Raw genomic sequence first — 21110 nt, forward strand, 5'->3', positions numbered from 1 at the left:
TTATACAATTGAGAAAAATTCTACCAATTAATGTTCTATAGCTAAGTCATGATCATATTTTCTTGGGAAGTGCGTTTTACTCCATCTTTCCCTAATTCTCGTTTTGATATGAAGAAGAGGAATAATTCTCTAGTGTGTTTGAATAGAAACTTACTATTCAAACCCCCTCAACTACAGTAGGAACACTGCCCCACAAAAGCCAGCCGCCGGATGGAAAAGCATAGCTAACAATTCACCACTGATCACCCTAAATCATTACTTCTCTTCCGTTTCGTTGCAGAAAGTTCTCCTGAACGCGTCGTTCCAGGATGGCAGAAAGCTGTTCACGTCCTATCACACCAAAACTAAGAGGCGCAATTTGCGCAAAGAGCAATTCCGAACACTCTATAGGAAGCTACAAATAAAAAAAGTAGTTCGCAAGAACTACCTGCATGACAAGACGAAACTTGCCAAACGAAAGCTAATCAAAAGCTTCGAGCAGAACAATCAGACCATTTCACTGTTGACGGAAATCACCTTCTACGGGTGTGAAAAGCAAACCAAGAGCTGTATCGGGCAGGTGTACAATTCACAGCCGTTCTATCTTTACCTCGGCAGGCATACCCCACCTTGTTGTCTGGACAAGCTAAAGACCATCTTCCGGCACGTGGTGGATGAATTTGAAAACGTCGGCATTCGCTACTGGTTGGACAACTATGCGCTGAAAAATGCCATCGAGTTGAAAACACTTTCACCGGATGCCTACGAGATAGACATAAGTTTCAACAGCGACGACATACAGAGATCCATCGCGCTTCGCAAGGCACAGTCGAAAGCGTACACCGACAGCGAAGGTTTCTACTGGCTGAAAGCCACCGACGGCCACTATTTCCGGGTGCAGTACTCGAAGGCTAACCAGATTGCGGTTAATTTACTACCATTTGACCTAAGCGGTGAAGTGGTCCGACCGAACGGATTCTACGGCTGGAAGGCGAAGAAATTTTCGGTGGAATTTTTACACCCCATGTCGACGGTGCTCTTCCTCAGCAAGCCCATCATGTGCCCCAACAACGTGGTGGAGTACTTGGAAACGAAGAATGTAAAGTAGGATGTCGAAGCTGTGAAGAGAATGTGTTCGGGGAAGAGGGAAACATTCAGTTCCTGTGATAGATTGGTGCTGTACATTCCATGCTTCAGTGGATTTTCGAGAGACGATAGCAATCGAGCAAATTTGTGAATAATTGTTAGTTAGCGCTAGACTTCTTTCAATAGGTTTTAGTGTTCAGCTTTATGTATGACTTTTAGATCGAATGTTGCTTGATCAGAACGAGTAGCTCAATAAAAAAGGAAGCATTCTTGTTCACGAAACAATATTTTTCAAGTTTTGTATGCATATGCTAGGCATCGTAGAAATACAATTTCGCGAAACCAGATAGACGACAATAGTGTTATCACCTTAGCTGGAACAGTTGTGGAACTATTAACGCTAGGGCGAATGAAAAATACTATTTTACTTTTGAGAAAAAAAAACGTTACCTAATATATTTCTGAATGTAAATGTCATCAAGTTTATAAAACACCTATCCATGCATGCAAATTCTATGTACAAATAAAGAACCAACAAATACAACTTTTAACCGAAAGCTCAACATCAAATGTTAACAAATCCAACCACATCTTTTAAACCTCACCAAATGTTCAAAACAATGTTTTATATAGTTACCAGTTACAATTCCTTCCAATCGCACTAATAATGTACAGTAAAGGGAATAAAATAACAACAGTTTTCACAAAACCGCTATGAAATAAATAATTTATTATTTTCACTACAAACGACTAAATATCCATTTGTTTCTGTTTGCTAAAACCATCACCATTCCTACTGTCTTGCTGAGATCACTTAGTTTGAAGCCACAGTAGAAACCGTTTCCTTCACCATTTCTCCCTCGGGAAGTTCTCGTACCAGTGACAGGAGGCGGTCTAGCTTCTGCACCTCCAACATGTGGGGATCCACTGGAACGGCCTTTTTCGGTGCCTTTGTTTTGAGACGCAAATTTGGCGACAGCTTCAGCGTTATTGTTGTACCCCTGAAATAAAAGATTCTGTTTAGTGCCAGTCACAAAAAATACCGGGCTGGCCATTACTAAGCGGTAAAAGACTATCTATCAATAGTACAACGTTAAAATAGCAATTTGCTGCATTTGCTACCGGTACACAAATTTCAACAAGTGTTTTTGAATGGATTTTCTCAGAGCACACAAAAGAAAACTGATACGGAAGAATGCACAAAACACACTCACTTATCATCTCCGACAATGATAAACGGTAGCTTATGGTTGAACGCCAGCCGGGACAATTTATTCTTCCGCTTGGAAACGACGGCTTGGATGCAGATCGCCTTGTACTTGTTAACGTTCAAATCGAACACGAACACCTTCCCCTCGGTGGTAACCGCGGCGAACACGGTACTCGAGTACGGTGCCCACTTGACATCACCCACCGAGGCACCCAGGTCGAAAATGAACAACGGTTCGCTGAAAATGATTTATCATCCAAAAAGAAAAAGGGAAATTAGTTGTCTGCCCATCCGCGTAGCTGTGTATGTATTCGTTATAGTATATGTATGCGCGTACGGTCTCATGTCCTCCCATATTTTGACCCGCCAGTCACCGCTGCAGGATGCGAAAATGTTTGAATTGAACTTGTTATAGTCCATCCGGTGCACCGACAGATAATGTGCGTAATAGGTCATCAGATATCTGGAAGCGGGAAAAGGCTTGCGTTAATAGAACATCGGTAGATAAGGAAATTGGAATTTATGCAGACAGTTAGAGTTATCGATATCACAATGCTTGTTTGCATCCGATTAACATAGGAATATTTCATTGTAATTATTGCAGAAGCAGTGACATGATGCAATAATTAAAAATGCATATTCTGATTCTATAGTCTGGGTGAACTTTTCTGTTCGTGCTCATTTTATGGCTACTCCAACAACTTATGTGACTAAGGGAGTCCGCCCACAGTGGAACGAGTCCGTACAAAATTCTGTGGAACTAAAGATATCTTATAAAAGAGATGTATAAAATTCGCTCAAACGTTCGAAAAAGCTTTCCGAGACCCGGAAACTTATATACCAATCGACTCGACTCGACGATTTGGTGTGCCATGTAAAAAGTGTGTTAATCTGTATCGATTTTGTTGGCTATTTTCGGCAAATTTAAGACTAAGAGAAACGAAGACTATGAAAATTCCAAGACGGATAGGTATCGTAGAGCGAATCAGTTATAAACATAGAACGGAAAACTAGACCTAGGCAGGCTCATTTGGACATGATCGAAAGGAAATGTGAAGAAATCTTTATCTTCTGCTAAGTAGGAGCTGGGCATTTCACCCAAGTCGACCGCATGGTCTTTGATAGAACATAACTCATCATCATGTTTTACCACCGATGCCGGTAACAAAGTGTGTTAATGCAAATACCGGTGATGATTATATGATAATCATCGGCGAAACTATATGTCGAAAGCTCCTTGAATTAAGTGCTTGGCATGCGGAAACTCAGCTTGCGCTTATATCTTGGCGAACAACCGATAAATTTCACATGACTAAAATAAGCTAAACACTCTTGTTCAAAATCAGTTTCATTCGTATTAGGGTATAAATTAAGTACATTAACCCTTTAATGCCCATGTTGTTTATGAACAACCACGTTTTTAAACAGCTATAACTTTTGATTTAGGCAGAATTTACTCACACAAACAAGTAAGTCTAGTAAATGGGACGATTACCTTTCCTTTCAGCGCTAAAAGTCCCTAGAACTGAAGTTATTGCTATTAGCCTGATAGAACTCCGCTAGAGTAGTGCTACCAGAAATATTTTCAGTTAGTGTTGATAAATGAAATTTTGATATATCTTCGTTAATCCTCATTGTTATTGAAAACTGCTAAAACGCATCAATTTGGACCGTCTTCGACTATTTTTTCGTAGCATGTTTCGTTACGGCAACTCGTCACAGTACACAAAAAACTTCCCATTGAAAATTTTCTAGGAGAATTGTATTGAGCATCGTAAGTTAAATATTGAGCAGCCTCCAGCACGGGTTTTCGAAACTGGTTCTTCCTTTTTTAAACCCCATGAACGCTAGAAACAATTTGGGAATGAAAGGGTTAACCTAGATTAGATCCTACATGCATGCATGGTGTAGTTGTCCAAGAAGAAAATATATAACCTTGAAGAACAACTCATGAAAGAAAGAATGATGCATTTAATTATTCATTCAACGAATATACGAATATTACTGCTTCCATATAGATTATCTCTCATATTATTAGGGTCAATAATTATATTCCCGAGGGAGAGTTTTTTCGTGTATTGTGACGTGTTGCCGAAACGAAAAAGGTATCATCATTCGTCACTAACCTAAAATCCGTACCCTAATGCTGATGCTGTACATAACACTGCAAGTTTCCATTGGTGCCAAAACTTAATGTTTGTTCATTATTTTGCTTTTTTAAATATTTGGATACAACTGAATTGGTAATACATCTAAGAGGCTTGAAATGTGCTTGTACCAAATCTTTTCACTTAAATGAATGAATACTTTCTTCATTTCGTCCTTGGAAAAAATAGAAAAAAAACTCTACACTTGCAAGGAATAAATTTCTCACTTGCCATTTTTCATTTCGGAGTCTCTTTTTTCTAACCCGAAAAAACAAGCGTAAGGTTGAAATCTCTATAATAGCGAAAGCCTTGCGATTATTTTGTACTTTTGTGAATTATGCCTATCGTCCATTATGCCTATCGTACATTATGCTAGAGAAGGGAAGGGGAAGTTGTGAAAATTAGAGCCATAGTACTCAAGTGAGAGCAAGGATGTGAAGCGTACAGATCGGAAAACTAGAAGTGGCAGGGTCATTAGAACAGGCTTAAAATCTTACGGGCTTAACTTTTGTCTTCTGCTGATGTAGAAGACAGAAGACAAGAGTTAAGCCCGTAAGATTTTAAGCCTGTTCTAATGACCCTGCCACTTCTAGGTTTCCGATCTGTATACTTCACATCCTTGCTTTTACTTGAGTACTATGGCTCTAATTTTTATAACTTTCTCTTCCCAGTAATCTCTAGCTAATTGAATGTCGTTAAAATGTAAAAAAGAAAATGTGACTATCATAATCGAAATAAAAAAGGAAAAAAGTACATTATGCCAATTGTCCATTATGCCTTACGAATATTATGCCAATCGTCCATTATGCCTAACGTCCATTATGCCAAATGTACTTATGTCTAACATATGTATGCCTAACGTACTTATGCGTAACGTATTTATGACAAACGTCGCGCACCCCTTGAAATGTTCATATCCTCTTCGAAGTAGAACTGGAATGACTCCATCCTTTGATCGATTCGGTTGTCACAATTCTATGGGCATATGCCAAAGAATCAGAGCTAACTAGCAGGGACAGTTGTCAGTGCTGGCTCCGTACAGCCTGGAAAGAGTCTTAAAAAGACAGTTGAGTACTACATCTTCGTCAGAGGCCTCTGCACAAATGTCTCAAGTCCCAACGAGACTACGAAATTAAATAAGTTTCTTTATAAAATGGAAAGACTTTAATGTCAGTTAGATTAGAATTGCTAATGGTGAATACTCGCACCATTACAAATCTAATCTGACATTCAAGTCCTTCGATTTTGAAAAAAACTTATTTAATTTCGTAGTCTCGTTGAGACTTGAGACATTTGTGCAGAGGCCTTTTCAACCACTTCTTTCAGAGGATCGAAGGGCATTTCTGCATGCTTTGCGAGCCAACATAAAGATCTCCGACCAGTCCCTGCGTATGCGATACCAAGCTCTTCTACATAACTTTTTAAGTCGAATAATTTCGGTATCCAACCAAAGTGTTCTTCTAGAAGCACGCATAACTCAACACGGACAAACCTCTTGGTATGCTGCTACTATGAATGCGTTTGTTTTATTCACGACCTCATCCAGTTTTCAGCCATCCACACAATGTGGCAATTTATGAATGGCGGGTTGAAAATTAGTTCTCTTCCCTTGCTGGGCGGCAAACTTCAGTTTGTCTAATTTTCTAAGCCCTTTGGCTCCCTTGTGTCATTTAGCACCACTCCTTCGTTGAGCTCCCAACTTGTTAGCAAACTACTCGGTCTAGTCCCCGACGATGAATCAGGCCTATTCCGACGAAGAATTCACCGACAAGAGAAGTTCTTCCGAAACCGAGCCAACCAGCCAGGTGCCGAGGTCAGCTCGGCGATTCCGGTGGAGCATGACGTCCGGTTCGCTGGTGCCCCGACCAACCGCGACTAGTGATGTCTCGTCGAGATCTATTTAGTCTAGTCCCCGGCGATGAATCTACCAAACGCAGACGGAAAGTTCCCCGACAAAAGAAGTTCTTCCGATACTGTTTCTTATTTTGTTTTTGTTCTATTTCTTTCGGACCAACCGGTATGAGGCTGTGGTTGGTCCGACGATTCCGAGTAGAGCAAGGCGTCAGGATCGCTGGCGCACGGACAACCCATACCCTGTAGTCTGTTGCGGTCTACTCCACTAACCCCAGCGGATGATCGATCTACTCCAGCGGAGAGTTTTCCGTCGGTGATTGCTCTCCCAAAGTCGATACTCGCTGTTCATCACGTCATTTTTGCTATATGGTGATCATGATCTGCGTTAACACTCCGTTGACCACGTTCCGCTTGTTTATACCGGTTGCCATTCTGTGGACGACACTACTCGGGTTGATGTCCGGCCCTCTCGTTTCAAGCATCTATCTGCGTATCGCTTCGAACCTCGGATATTCAAAGATCACGTGCTTCGGTGTCTCCTTGACTTTCTCACACTCCGGACACAACGCTGACGTGGCGTACTTGAACCGAAGAAGATACTTCTTGAATCAGCCGTGGCCCGACAGGAACTGCGTTAGGTGGAAATCTCCATGCTTCCTATTGACCCATGTCGATAGGTTAGGGATGAGCCGCTGGGTCCTTTCTAAGTATTGCCCCATTCCAGCTGCCACCTTTCCATCAAATCGATTGTTGTGAAGCCGAAATAAGAACAATTCAAAATTAATAAAATGTTTTATTTGTGGAGTGAATTTTGATATAGCTAGTTAGAAATAAGAGTGTAAATAAAATAAGAATATGCGATTTGGTTGGTAGCAGGAAATGGCAAACGCAGGTTTCTAGCTAGACACTCAAATTCCACGAAGGCAAGCAAATGAATTGTATTGTTTAGTCTGAATATAAATGCGTAAGACGTGGTGTCGTCTTTTTTCTTCCCATCAAAAACTCGAAGGCCCATTAGTACTCGCGAACCTCTCGAAATCCCGCGAACAAGCCTCTCGAATCCCCGCGCACAAAATCGACACCGTAAGCTAACGTCGCGAGTGTTGGATTTGTTGCAAGTGCAACCCATCAGGAATTTAGTTCACAACAAAGTTGGTGCCGAAACCCGGGAGGAATTCCCACATAAAAGTGTTGAATTGGGATTCCACGAGCTGCTGGTGGTGTGGTCGAATTACTCTCGCACCCAGTTGGTTAAAACTGGACAACTCACTCTCGTCGTCGACCGACACCCCGCAACACTGAATTGCTACGGATTCCCGAAAAGCCGTCGTCAAGCAGCAAATCCAGCAGTTGAGGTTAAGTTTTGCCACGTGTCCAAACCACATCAAATTAGCAGGGGGCTGATTATATACCATTTTTGTAATGGCTTCAAAGAAAGTCGCCACCAGGAAGTCTTTCTCGAAATCGACTCCGGACAAACATTCTCTCCATTACAAAACTCTGTTGCGGCGGAGAAGCAATATTCTTGGTTCGGCGGAACTTATTCAGAAATTCTATACGGAATTTACACCGGAACAGACAAATCAAGTGGCAATTAGGATCACACACCTCGATGACCTCTGGGAAAAGTTCGAGTGTGTTCAGGAGGAAATCGAGGTACTCGAGAATGAAGTGGAGAGTTTTTCGGATACCCGGTTGCAGTTCCAAACAATGTACTACGAGCTGAAGGCAGCGCTGCTAACCATTCTGCCACAACAGAGCAAAATCCCATCGTAACAGCTGTAGGACATCAGCCTCTTGCTAACCACACTATCGGTGAAGCTTTCTGAACTTCGCATTCCGGAATTGAGAGGAAATCCGGAGGAGTGGATTGAGTTTAGAGACCTTTTCAAATCCGTGATCCACACTAATACTAATCCTTCGAGAGTACAAAAGATGCACTATCTGCGCAGCTCCCTCAAGGACGAAGCTGCCCGGCTAATAGCTTCGTTTGCGATAACATCAGACAACTATGCGCTCGCGTGGAAGACTATCACCGATCGTTATGAAAATGTCAACTTTCTCGTGAAGCAACATATGTCGGCGATTCTAAAAATCCCTTCCGCGCGCAAGGATTCCGCTGCTAGTCTCGCTGAGGTCGCAGACGAATTCAACCGTCATGTTGGTATTTTGGAAAAGCTGGAAGAACCGGAGAGTCACTGGAACTCCTTTCTAGTGGATCGACTGAGTAGTCTACTGGACGAAAAATCTCTGTTGGAATGGGAGAACAGGTGTAAGGACGAAGAAGCACCTCAGTATAGTGACTTGCTAGAGTTTATCCACAAAAGATCGCGTACGCTGCAAAAATGCAAGATCGTTAGTGGTACGTCCTCTACAGGCTCTTACTCTACAATGAATAAGGGAAAACCGTTATCGTCTCATGTGCCCGCCGACAATGTTCCAAGATGCCCAGGATGTAAACAGCCACATATGGTAACCCAATGCGAAACCTTCCTTAGGCAAACACCCAACAAACGCCTCAAATTTGCAAAAACTTATCGCTTATGTATAAATTGTTTGCGCGGTGGACATATGGCCAGGGATTGTAGCAGCAGTCTGTGCAGGACGTGTGCTAAAAAACACCACACTTTGCTGCACCTACCACCAGTAGCAACGGTACCACACGGAGAGGAAAAGCATTCGTCAGCTGTCACCCAAGCAGCAACGGCTATCTGTACAAATGAGGAGCACAGCACTCCGCCGTTGCTAGTGGAGGAACAATCGCATATGTCATCTGCCAATCGTGTCGCGTTAGAACCAGCTTCCTCGTATCACCCACATGGAAATGTTACGACTCTTACTGAATCCAATGAGCGCCAGGATAACGTCGTCTTTCTATCAACAGCTGTTGTTGGTATTCAGGATATCAGTGGTAAAACTCATCATACCAGAGCCTTGCTGGATAGTGGATCTCAATCCAATTTTATTTCGGAGGCACTGTGTCAACGTTTGGGCTTGAAGCGCTCGCGAATCAACCTTCCCATTAGCGGTATAGGCCATACCGCTGTCACTGTACACCATAGAGTGGATACCATTATTGTTTCTCGTTTTGGCACATTCGAACACCCGTTGAACTGCCTGGTGCTGCCAAAGTTGACAGTTTGTTTGCCTAGTCTACATGTGGGTGTACATACCATTAGCGGATCCAAGATTTAATATCAGCCATGGAGTTGACCTGATTATTGGAACGGAACTGTTTTATACCCTTATCGAACCGCATCAGTTCATTCTTGCTAATGAATTTCCTCTGTTGCAGAAAACTCTTCTGGGTTACGTAGTTTCAGGTAAACTCGCAACAACGGATAAGAATAAGGTGGTGTGTCACGTCGCACAGTGGCTGGAGGCTGGCCAAAACCTCAAAACTTTATTTTTGAAATATTAATATTTTCTATTTTTCCTAAATTTCTCATGTATTGAATGATGTATATTCAAAATATTATGATCATTGGATAAGAACACGATTTTTAACATGAGTTTAAACGTAGCAAAGTCCGGACTTTTTAATGATTTTCATTTCCGAAACCACCATTGCTCTGTTCACTTCAAATGCATGTTGCTCTTGTGATTTTGGCCGGATTTTAGCACAACTAGTTTCATTGTGTAGAGGAACGAAAAAATTTGGTTAGTGAATAAAATACATTTGGTAAATTTGCTTGGAACTGTGACTTTTTAGTTCAAATATGTTTGAGATGGTCAGATCAAAAATACTTTTTTCACTAATGTGTTCTGAACAAATTTCGGAATCATTTCGGAACGGTCACATAGTATACATTCTATGGGAAATAACCTCTACTTTTCGAATATCATGGTCTCGTTCTGCGCGTCGGTGCGCAAAAAGTTTTACGGAGATTTTGAAGCTTTGTTGCTGATATGGAGGCGCAGGGTGCTTTGTGTAAAATAGTTAGACAATCTACAGTAAACCAATACATTATACAATATATTTAAAGTAGTATTCTTCATTTTTTATGATATTGCTGACATTAGCGAACAGTAATGGAAAATCTATCATGAAAACGGGATCATAGTTATAAGAAAGGTTCAATGACACTGTATGGAAAAATGCATTTAATATTTTACGACTTTTGACATAAAAAATGAGCTCAGTACCTAAAAATTAGCTTAAATTGTGATTTTCAGCCAAATTAGGTAACATTTGAGGTTTTGTCCGACTTTCGTTTGAAGACCCGCCACTGTGCGTCGCCATGGAACAAGATTTGAATATTCAATTGGAGCGATTGTGGGAGACAGAAAATTTCGACATCGGAAAATCGCCATCTCAGGAAGATCAAGAAGTCGAATCACATTTTCGTGATACAGTGTCCAGAGATAAGGATGGACGTTACATCGTTCGGCTGCCATTTCGAGAAAATATGATACCCCTATTAGAGGACTCTTATACACCAGCATTGCGGCGATTCCTGATGATGGAGCGACGATTTGCGGGAAATGTGCGTTCACGTGAAGGCTATACACAGTTCATGGAAGATTACGAGCAGTTAGGGTATATGGAGGAATATTCACGTATTGTAGGTCCGCAGTTTTTTCTCCCCCACCATGCCATTCTTCGTCCCGAGAGTAGCATGACAGAAATTCGCGTCGTCTTTGATGGTAGCAGTAAGGGAGCAGGCAAGCTTTCGTTGAATGATGTTCTCCACAGTGGTCCTACAGTGCAACCTCCTTTGCTAGCTACTGTGATCAATTTTCGGATGCCTCGATTTGTTTTCACGGCAGAAGCAGAAAAAATGATCAGGCAGGTCTGGGTGCATCAAGAAGACCGCAAGTTCCAACAAATTATTTGGCGAAAGGATCCGTCCGGACCACTGAAGTATTATCAACTGAAAACCGTCACATATGGTCTGTCTAGTACACCCTATCATGCTGCCAGGGTCTTAAATTGCGGAAGACGAGGGTCAAAATTTTCCTCGGGCTGCACAAATTGTTACTAAGCGTATTTACGTTGACGATGTTCTAGCTGGTGGCGACGACATTGAGGAGGTCGCAGCAGATTGTGCCGAGCTGTGTAATTTGCTTTCGCTTGGCGGATTCTCACTAAGAAAGTGGTGTTCAAATGACTTAGCAGCATTGAAGCATGTTCCCCAAGAGCTGTGGGATGTTCCTTCAAAGTTGGAGATTGGACGTGCAGAAGGATTGAAAACTCTTGGCCTCTTGTGGCACCCTCTGTCGGACCAACTGGCCTTCTAAATTCCAGTATTGGCGACGACGGACATCGTGACCAAACGTTTGATGGTACCGGAAATGTCATCGCTTTTTGATCCGCTCGGATTAGTCGGACCAGTTGTAGTTAGCGCCAAAATATTCGTGCAACGACTCTGGGTGAAAAAGATTGGCTGGGATGAAGAGGTTTCCGAGGAAGATCGGATTTGGTGGTTAGGATTCCGCCAAAAATTAATACAGCTGCAGCAACTAAAGATTCCTCGACGCATCGTAGGGAACATCAACCGAGTGTATACACTACACTGTTTCTGCGACGCCTCCACGAAAGGGTACGGTTGCTGTATCTATATTACGGGCCCAGACATGGAGGGACAGCTGATAACGCGACTACTCATTTCGAAATCGCGATTCGCACCTGTACGACCATTGACAATTCCTCGTCTAGAGCTTTGCGCTGCTGTATTAGGAAGTCAGTTGATGGAAAAGGTTCGAACTACTACAGACTTCACAGAAACTGCAACGTTTTGGACGGACTCGACGATTGTACTCCATTGGATTCGCTCCCCTCTACAATTTGGAAGGTTTTTATCTCTAATCGGATCGCTGAGGTACAACAACTCACCAAAGGATGCGAATGGAGTAGGGTGACCATATCAGACGAGTAAAAACCCAGGACAGTCGAAAGGAGAGTCCCTCCCTCCATTGCCTCTCGCTCGAACGTACCTGACGAAACTCTTCCCAGGAGTCTGCTGGAGTTTGAACACCGAGCGCTTCTTCAGATTAACACAAACACGGTTCTTACTAAACTACAGTCATGGTTCGTTGGTTGGGCCACAGCCTATGTCCAACTAACGAATTTAATTCGCTAGTTGGACCGACTGACAAATGTCAAAAACTCTCCAAAGAGGACATTAGTAGCGTAAAAGATTGTTAGAAAGATTGTCAAAGTCAATTTGACATGAAATTTTGACGTTTAGATGCTTTTCAGTTGGATAATGGTCCAACTAGCGGAGGTCCAACTAAAAAGCGGTCCAGTTAAAAACTACCCAACCGGCGAATCACGACTGTACAATAAGCCAAGATTTTATCTTCAATTGAGTGGATGAAACGATATTTTTTAAAAATTGTCTGCGAATGACCAGCGACGAGTCCTCAGCACTAAACACACGTCATTAAAGTAAAGTAGATAAAGTAGAAATATCAACGGCACCAAGTGGCTTCCCTGGGCTATTGATTGTTATGTCGTGGTTCACTCTATCGAAAGCGGCAAATATGTTAGTGTAAATAATATTTGTTCGAGTCAGTCTCTGTCAAGTATGATATTAGATACGCACCTTAGTCGCTGAAGTGGTTCCATTATCACTAATTCGAGACGGCGCTCAATGCAGTTATTCCATAATAGTTATTGATGTATTGCTTATTTCTTGTTATGAGCTTGAAACATGTTCGCAGGTTTCCAGCAAGATGGAAATATTTCACAAATATGGTAAAATGAAATAAAGGTGGACCAGTGCGGCAGAATTATAGTAGAATTCCGACAGCACCATTTTGAAATTTTTGACAGCTGACGAAATCTTGACAGATATCTGCCGGCAAAAAGAGACATAGGTTGGTATATTGGTAGACTAGAGTATTTATGGTTTTGTTTCGCGTTACTCTGCTTAAGGGTTAGTTTACCGTTGCAGTTATGGTTACGGTCGGCCGCAACTGTGACCTGGAACATAGTGATTAAAGCGAAGACTCAATGAAAAAAAATATTTTAGGCTTAGAGGAGAAAAACCAGGACAATTCAAGCGTTTTACTCGACATCCCAGGACACCAGGACAGTCAGTTCAAAACCAGGACATGTCCTGGGAAACCAGGACGTATGGTCGCCCTAGAATGGAGACATGTACCAACTCTCCAAAACCCAGCCGATCGAGTGTCTCGTGGGACACGTCCTAGCCAGATTTTGAATGACACATTGTGGTGGCATGCTGCTACTTTTCTTTCGAATATGGTCGAACCCTGGCCAAATATATTGCCAAGTTTATCTGCACCAACACAGAGAACGTTAAATGCTGAACGACGGGAAATGGTCGTATTAACGTACTCGGAGCTTGGAAGGTTGCTGAGAGTTGTGGCTTGGTGTATACGTTTTTTCAACAATTGTCGGATTTCAAAGCAACAACGCATCATCGAACGCCTACATTCTAAGGATATTGAAGGTGCTTTGAAAAGACTAGTTCGACTATGCCAGGCAACTACATTTCCCCAACAAATTCGACAGTTTGAATTGAAAAACATTCGACCTAACCACACTGTTGTTTTGGGAAATAATTCGCCTCTCAAAAACATGAATTTGATACTGGACGAATATGGATTGCTGCGACTTGATAGTCGTTTAAAAAACCTCAAGGACACGTTCGACCGCAGGTATCCAATGGTGTTACCGGCATATCATCGTTTCGGGGAATTGGTCGCGCCATCATTGCATCTTCAAACGGCACGCTCCGGCCCGTCTTTATTATTGGCAACTATTCGACAAAGATTTTGGCGGGACAGTGAGAAAATACATTATATGTTTTCGCTGCAATCCATCACCTTCAAAACAACAGATGGCACCACGTCCATTGGTTCGAGTAACTCCTGCTCGTGTCTTCTCAAAGTCCGGTTTGGACTACTGTGGGCCGTTCAATGTGCGTCCGTTAGTTGGGAGAGGTGCCAACATTAAAATGTATGTTGCGGTTTTTGTATGCATGGCGGTGAAAGCAGTGCACTTCGAGGTCGTTCCCGATTTAACATCCGCCGCATGCATAACTGCAATTAAACAGTTCGTATCTCGTCGTGGGCGTTTGACTGAGTTGCATTGTGATAATGATACTGCGTTTGTTGGTGCTGATCGCGAGATGCAGGACTTACGCACACGCTACATACTACAGTTCCAGACAGATCACTGTGAGAACTACTGCCTTGAGTCGGGAATCACGTTTCATTTTATCCCGGCTCGGTTTCAGCACTTCGGGGGACTCTGGGAGGAAATAGCTGATGACTCAGGCAGTTATTCGAATGTCGACATCTCAGCAGACTATCAAGAGCAATAGTGGATGAAACGGAGGTTTTCAACGGGCCCCGGGATGTTGTGAAGCCGAAATAAGAGCAATTCAAAATTAATAAAATGTTTTATTTGTGAAATGAATTTTGATATAGCTAGTTAGAAATAAGAGTGTAAATAAAATAAGAATATGCGATTTGGTTGGTAGCAGGAAATGGCAAACGCAGGTTTCTACCTATACACTCAAATGCAAATGAATTGTATTGTTTAGTCTAAATATAAATGCGTAAGAGACACCATGTCTTTTTTCTTCCCATCAAAAATTCGAAGGCCCATTAGTACCCGCGAACCTCTCGAAATCCCGCGAACAAAATCGACATCGTAAGCTAACGTCGCGAGTGTTGGATTTGTTGCAAGTGCAACCCATCAGGGATTTAGTTCACAACATCGATTCTCACCATCTTCCTCGCATCTCTGGTGTTTCTCCGATTATAGCACTCGATATCCTCCGCCAGGGTGATGGGAAGCATCATCCCGGCAATATCGCATACTGTCTCCGACGATTCTATTCTATACGCGCTCACGACTCATACGACCATCAACCGAAACGTGCTTTTCGGGGTTTTTACAGCGCTGAACCCCAGGCAGGAACCCCGTATCGCACTATTGATGACGTTACACTAACTAGTAGACGTCTCGAGCTACTTTTCGGCCCGCCGACGTTTGGCATGATCCTCGCTATTGCGTTCGTTTCCTTTGCCAATTTTTCGCAAGCATAGTCCGACATGGTTGTTGAAGCTCAACCGGTCGTCGATTATCACTCCCAATTGCTTCAGTGCACGCTTCGATGCAATCACTTGCCCTCCGACATCGATCTGCATCCAACCGGTGTGCAATTGCTGACCAACAACACCTCCGGTTTGTGGCGAGTTATCTGCAGTTTGACCCAGTTCATCCACCTCTCGATCGCGTCTATTGTCTCCGTCATCAACATCTCCACTTTCTCAAGTATCTCACCCATCACCGTTGGTGACACGTCATCCGCGAAACCCACGATGTTCACTTTCCTGGGCAGCCGAAGTGTGAAGATCCCATCGTACGTCACGTTCTATAGAGTTAGACATTCGAGCACTGTCCAAACTGCCTCCACTGTCGATGCTCCTTGTGAAACTTGAACTGCATATTTGACAGTCCGCGCTCATACTCCGTGCATTTAGTCAACCTTTTAAGGAAGATTCTTTTCAGTAATTTTCCATGTGTATCCAGCATATTTATACTGATGATTGACCACATTGTCGCTTCTCAATATTATGAGAAATACTATTATACCGCCGAAATCGGCATCGAAATCGTAATCCGGAACATCCAAGATCAGTCGTATCATATACAAGTTTGATATATGCATTCTCATTTTTGCTTTGTTTGTGTTTATTATCAGCATTCTGGGACTCATACGTCTCCCAACCTTTGAACGGAACGGATCGTTATATTTCACAGTGGTGTTCGGTGTGTAAATTTCAGTGATTCAAGGTCATCCTTTGTTCGTTCGTTAGCTACCATTCTGCTGGTGCCGGCAGTAAATCCAGTACATTGTTTTCGCTGGTGCGGAACAATCGACGTTGTTTGCAGATAAGTTTTGCTTTATTTTTTTTCCTCGTTTGCTTTCTTTCCTTTTCCCTACTTTTACTCTACCTTGTAATCAAATAATAAGACACATTCCCGTTTATATAACGCTCTGCCCTCGTGCTTAAATGGCCGAGGGCGAAATACCATCTGATGTAATCATGGAAGTCCCTGATCCCCCTAATACTCGCATTGCTCCCCGTATAAAGCAGTACCCAGAAGGTTCCTCTGGGCCATGGGTGGTATATTTTCGGACCGGAGAGAAACCGGTTAATATATTAAAACTTTCTCGAGATTTGACTGCTAATTACCCGGCCGTAACTCAGATAACACGTGTTCGGGCAAACAAGATACGTGTTCTAGTGAGTGATCTCGGCCAGGCAAACGCGATTGCTTGCTGTGAGCGCTTTACGCGGGAATTTAAAGCATACGTGCCTTGTGTGGCCTGTGAAATCGATGGGGTAGTGTCCGAACCGGGCCTGAAATGCGAAGAACTGTTGGAGCACGGGGTTGGCTGCTTTAAGGACCCCTCACTTGAACAGATTAAGATCTTGGAATGCAAACAATTGTATACCGCAAACACCGAGGGAGGTAAGACTACCTACTCTCTATCAGGCTCGATTCGGGTGACATTCGCCGGGTCCTCTCTTCCCAACTACATCCTCCTTGACAAGGTTCGCCTACCAGTTCGCCTGTTCGTACCGCGGGTCATGAACTGCAGCAATTGCAAGCAGTTGGGCCATACAGCCACATATTGTGGAAATAAGAAACGATGCAGCAAATGCGAAGGAGAGCATGAGGATGACTCTTGCGACAAAGAAACTGAAAAGTGTATTTGCTGCGGGGGCCCTTCACATGCTCTTAAATCATGTCCTGCGTACAAGCAGCGCGGGGATAAAATTAAGCGCTCCCTTAAGGAACGCTCAAGGCGTTCTTATGCAGAAATGCTAAAGAATGCTTCGCCATCTGTCCTGTCCGAAAATCCCTTTGCTGGTTTGGCTAACGTTGAGCAAGAATCTGACGACCCACGAGAGGGAACATCTTTGGTTAACCCAGGGGAATCCAGGAAGAGGAGAAATCCAGCCTCCCCTACATTGCCTCGTAAGGGTGCCAAGGTGTCGTCCACTCAGAGTGCGCCATCTACAACCAATAAATCCAACGGAAGTGATGCACAAAAGCCGAAGCAATTTGCTCCAGGACTTGGAAATATTAATTCTAACAAGGAGTACCCACCACTTCCAGGGACATCCAAAACCCCAAGTGTCCCCTTTTTTCAAACAGATACTCAGTCCAGTAGCGGACTAATGAAATTTTCTGACATAGTGGACTTAATTTTCACAGCTTTCAATGTTACTGATCCTCTTAAAAGCCTTCTGATACGTTTTCTCCCTATAGTGCAAACATTTTTGAAGCAGTTGACTACTAAATGGCCCCTCCTTGCAGCGATCGTATCCTTCGATGGCTAAGTCATCGAACGAGGTCACCGATTCGATCACTGTTCTACAGTGGAACAGCAGAAGTATCCTCCCGAAAATCGATTCCTTTAAATTTTTACTAAATAGTTTAAAATGTGATGCTTTCGCATTATGTGAAACTTGGTTAACTTCCGATATAAATCTCAACTTCCACGACTTTAATATAATTCGTCTGGATCGAGAAAACCCCTATGGAGGAGTACTTTTGGGGATCAAAAAGTGCTATTCTTTCAACCGAATTAACCTCCCTTCGACACCAGGCATTGAAATTGTCGCTTGTCAAGTTTTAATCAAAGGTAAAGACCTTTGCATGGCTTCCATCTACATTCCTCCTAGAGCCTCGGTAGGGCACCGAACGCTTTGTAATATCACGGAATCCTTACCGGCACCGCGGCTAGTTCTGGGAGACTTTAACTCGCACGGTACGGTATGGGGCTGTCTTCATGATGATAATAGATCAACATTAATCCAAGATCTTTGCGATAATTTCAACATGACCATCTTAAACACGGGAGAAATGACGCAGATTCCTACACCACCAGCACGCGCAAGCGCGTTGGATTTGTCGCTTTGCTCGACATCGCTACAGTTAGATTGCATGTGGAAGGTGATCCCTGATCCCCACGGTAGCGATCATTTGCCTATCGTGATTTCAATTGCTAACGGTTCAAGACCATCGGAAACAATCAATGTCTCATATGACCTCACACGGAACATTGATTGGAAGAGTTACGCGACCGCGATATCCGTTAAAATCGAATCCACTCAAGAACTTCCTCCGAAGGAAGAGTACAGGTTTTTGGCTGGCTTGATTCTCGACAGTGCGAATCAAGCTCAGACTAAACCAGTACCCAGCGCGAATACCCATGGACGGTCTCCCACCCTGTGGTGGGATAAAGAGTGCTCAGAGCTGTACGCGGAAAAGTCCACTGCATATAGGGCCTTCCGGGAAGACGGGTTACCCGCTAGCTATCAACAGTACGCGTCGTTAGAAAGGCGAATGAAGAGTCTAATGAAAGCCAAAAAACGCAGTTATTGGCGCCGGTTCGTCGACGGGTTAACGAGAGAAACAGCGATGAGCACTCTTTGGGGTACGGCTCGACGTATGCGTAACCGTAATAGTACCAACGAGAACGTGGAATATTCAAACCGTTGGATATTCGCTTTCGCCAAGAAGATCTGTCCGGACTCTGTCCCGGTACAGAAAACGTGCCGCGCCGCGTCTCCTCACGATACCGCGAACGAAACACCGTTTTCGATGGTGGAGTTCTCACTTGCTCTCTTATCGTGCAACAATAACGCCCCAGGGTTAGACAGAATCAAATTCAACTTGCTGAAGAATCTGCCTGACACTGCAAAAAGGCGCTTGTTGAATTTATTTAACAAGTTTCTTGAGGGTAACATTGTCCCTTATGAATGGAGGCAAGTGAAGGTCATCGCCATCCAAAAACCAGGAAAACCAGCCTCCGACCACAACTCGTATCGGCCGATTGCAATGCTGTCCTGTATTCGGAAGTTATTCGAGAAAATGATCTTGTTTCGCCTCGACAATTGGGTTGAAGCAAATGGCTTACTGTCAGATACACAATTTGGCTTCCGCAAAGGCAAAGGGACGAACGATTGCCTTGCGTTGCTTTCTACAGAAATCCAAATGGTCTATGCTAACAAAGAGCAGATGGCATCAGTCTTCTTGGATATTAAGGGGGCTTTTGACTCAGTTTCTATCAACATTCTGTCAGAGAAGCTGCACCAGCATGGTCTTTCGCCAATTTTAAATAACTTTTTGCTAAACCTGTTGTCTGAAAAGCACATGCACTTTTCGCATGGCGATTTAACAACATCGCGATTTAGCTACATGGGTCTTCCCCAGGGCTCATGTCTAAGTCCCCTGCTCTACAATTTCTACGTGAATGACATTGACGATTGTCTTGCCAATTCATGCACGCTAAGGCAACTTGCAGACGACGGCGTGGTCTCTGTTACAGGGCCCAAAGCTGCCGACTTGCAAGGACCATTACAAAATACCTTGGACAATTTGTCTGCTTGGGCTCTTCAGCTGGGTATTGAGTTCTCCACGGAGAAAACTGAGTTGGTTGTTTTTTCTAGGAAGCGTGAGCCGGCGCAACTCCAGCTTTTATTAATGGGTGCAACGATCAACCAGGTTTTCACATTTAAATATCTCGGGGTCTGGTTCGACTCGAAAGGTACCTGGGGATGTCACATTAGGTATCTGAAACAAAAATGCCAACAAAGGATCAATTTTCTCCGGACAATAACTGGAACATGGTGGGGTGCCCACCCAGGAGACCTAATTAGGTTGTATCAAACAACGATACTGTCGGTAATGGAATACGGATGCTTCTGCTTTCGCTCCGCGGCGAACATACATTTCATCAAACTCGAAAGAATTCAGTATCGTTGTTTGCGTATCGCCTTAGGGTGCATGCAGTCGACCCATACGATGAGTCTTGAAGTGCTGTCGGGCGTTCTCCCGTTGAAAAATCGATTTTGGGAACTCTCATATCGATTGCTCATTCGATGCGATATCTTGAACCCGTTGGTGATTGAAAACTTCGAAAGACTCGTCGAGCTTAATTCTCAAACCCGTTTTATGTCCTTGTACTTCGACTACATGGCACAGAGCATCAATCCTTCTTCGTATAATCCCAACCATGCCCGTTTTCTAGATACTTTTGATTCTACTGTATTCTTCGACACATCCATGAAGGAAGAGATTCGTGGAATACCGGACCATATACTCCCACAAGTGATCCCCAATATATTTTATAATAAATTCCGTGAAGTCGACTGTGACAAAATGTTCTACACTGACGGATCGAATCTCGATGGGTCCACTGGCTTCGGTATCTTCAATAATACTATCACCGCTTCATTCAAGCTCAATGATCCCGCTTCAGTTTACGTCGCAGAATTAGCTGCTATTCAGTACACCCTTGGGATCATCGACACTCTGCCCACAGATCACTACTTCATCATCTCGGACAGCCTCAGCTCTATCGAGGCTCTTCGTGCGATGAAGCCCAAAAAACAATTCCCGTATTTTCTGGGGAAGATACGGGAGTCCTTGTATACGTTATCTGAAAAATCTTACCAGATTACCTTTGTTTGGGTCCCCTCTCATTGCTCTATCCCGGGCAATGAAAAGGCCGACTCATTAGCAAAGGTGGGCGCATTAAATGGTGACATATACGAAAGACCAATCTGCTTCAACGAATTTTTTAGTATTTGTCGTCAGAGGACACTCAACAGTTGGCAAACCTCATGGAGCAATGGTGAACTTGGACGATGGCTACATTCCATTATCCCGAAGGTATCAACGAAGCCTTGGTTCAGGGGGATGGATGTGGGTCGGGATTTTATTCGTGTAATGTCCCGGCTCATGTCTAACCACTACACGTTGCATGCACATTTGCGGCGTATTGGGCTTGCGGAGAGTAGTATGTGCGCTTGTGACGAGGGTTATCACG

At 43.4% G+C, this 21110-nt stretch overlaps 2 protein-coding genes across 7 annotated transcripts in view; one reads left to right on the forward strand and one right to left on the reverse strand.

Moving 5' to 3' along the window:
* The window catches only part of LOC131681412 (ribitol 5-phosphate transferase FKRP), a 38142-nt gene extending 36625 nt beyond the window's left edge, over positions 1-1517 (forward strand). Inside the window, exon 3 of the mRNA XM_058962182.1 lies at positions 281-1517. Coding sequence (XP_058818165.1) covers positions 281-1087 — 807 coding nt within the window. The 3' untranslated portion in view covers positions 1088-1517. The remainder of the gene's footprint in view (positions 1-280) is intronic.
* A 289-nt stretch (positions 1518-1806) lies between these two features.
* The window catches only part of LOC131681411 (dynein intermediate chain 2, ciliary), an 82836-nt gene continuing 63532 nt past the window's right edge, over positions 1807-21110 (reverse strand). For all 6 annotated transcript variants that reach the window (XM_058962178.1, XM_058962177.1, XM_058962175.1 and 3 more), the window contains 3 exons: positions 2613-2738; positions 2280-2513; positions 1807-2066 (listed from right to left, as the gene is read on the reverse strand). In XM_058962178.1, coding sequence (XP_058818161.1) covers positions 1880-2066; positions 2280-2513; positions 2613-2738 — 547 coding nt within the window. In that variant the 3' untranslated portion in view covers positions 1807-1879. The remainder of the gene's footprint in view (positions 2067-2279; positions 2514-2612; positions 2739-21110) is intronic.

The sequence above is a fragment of the Topomyia yanbarensis genome, chromosome 2 (genome assembly GCF_030247195.1).
Source record: "Topomyia yanbarensis strain Yona2022 chromosome 2, ASM3024719v1, whole genome shotgun sequence".
Classification (NCBI taxonomy): Eukaryota; Metazoa; Arthropoda; class Insecta; order Diptera; family Culicidae; genus Topomyia; species Topomyia yanbarensis.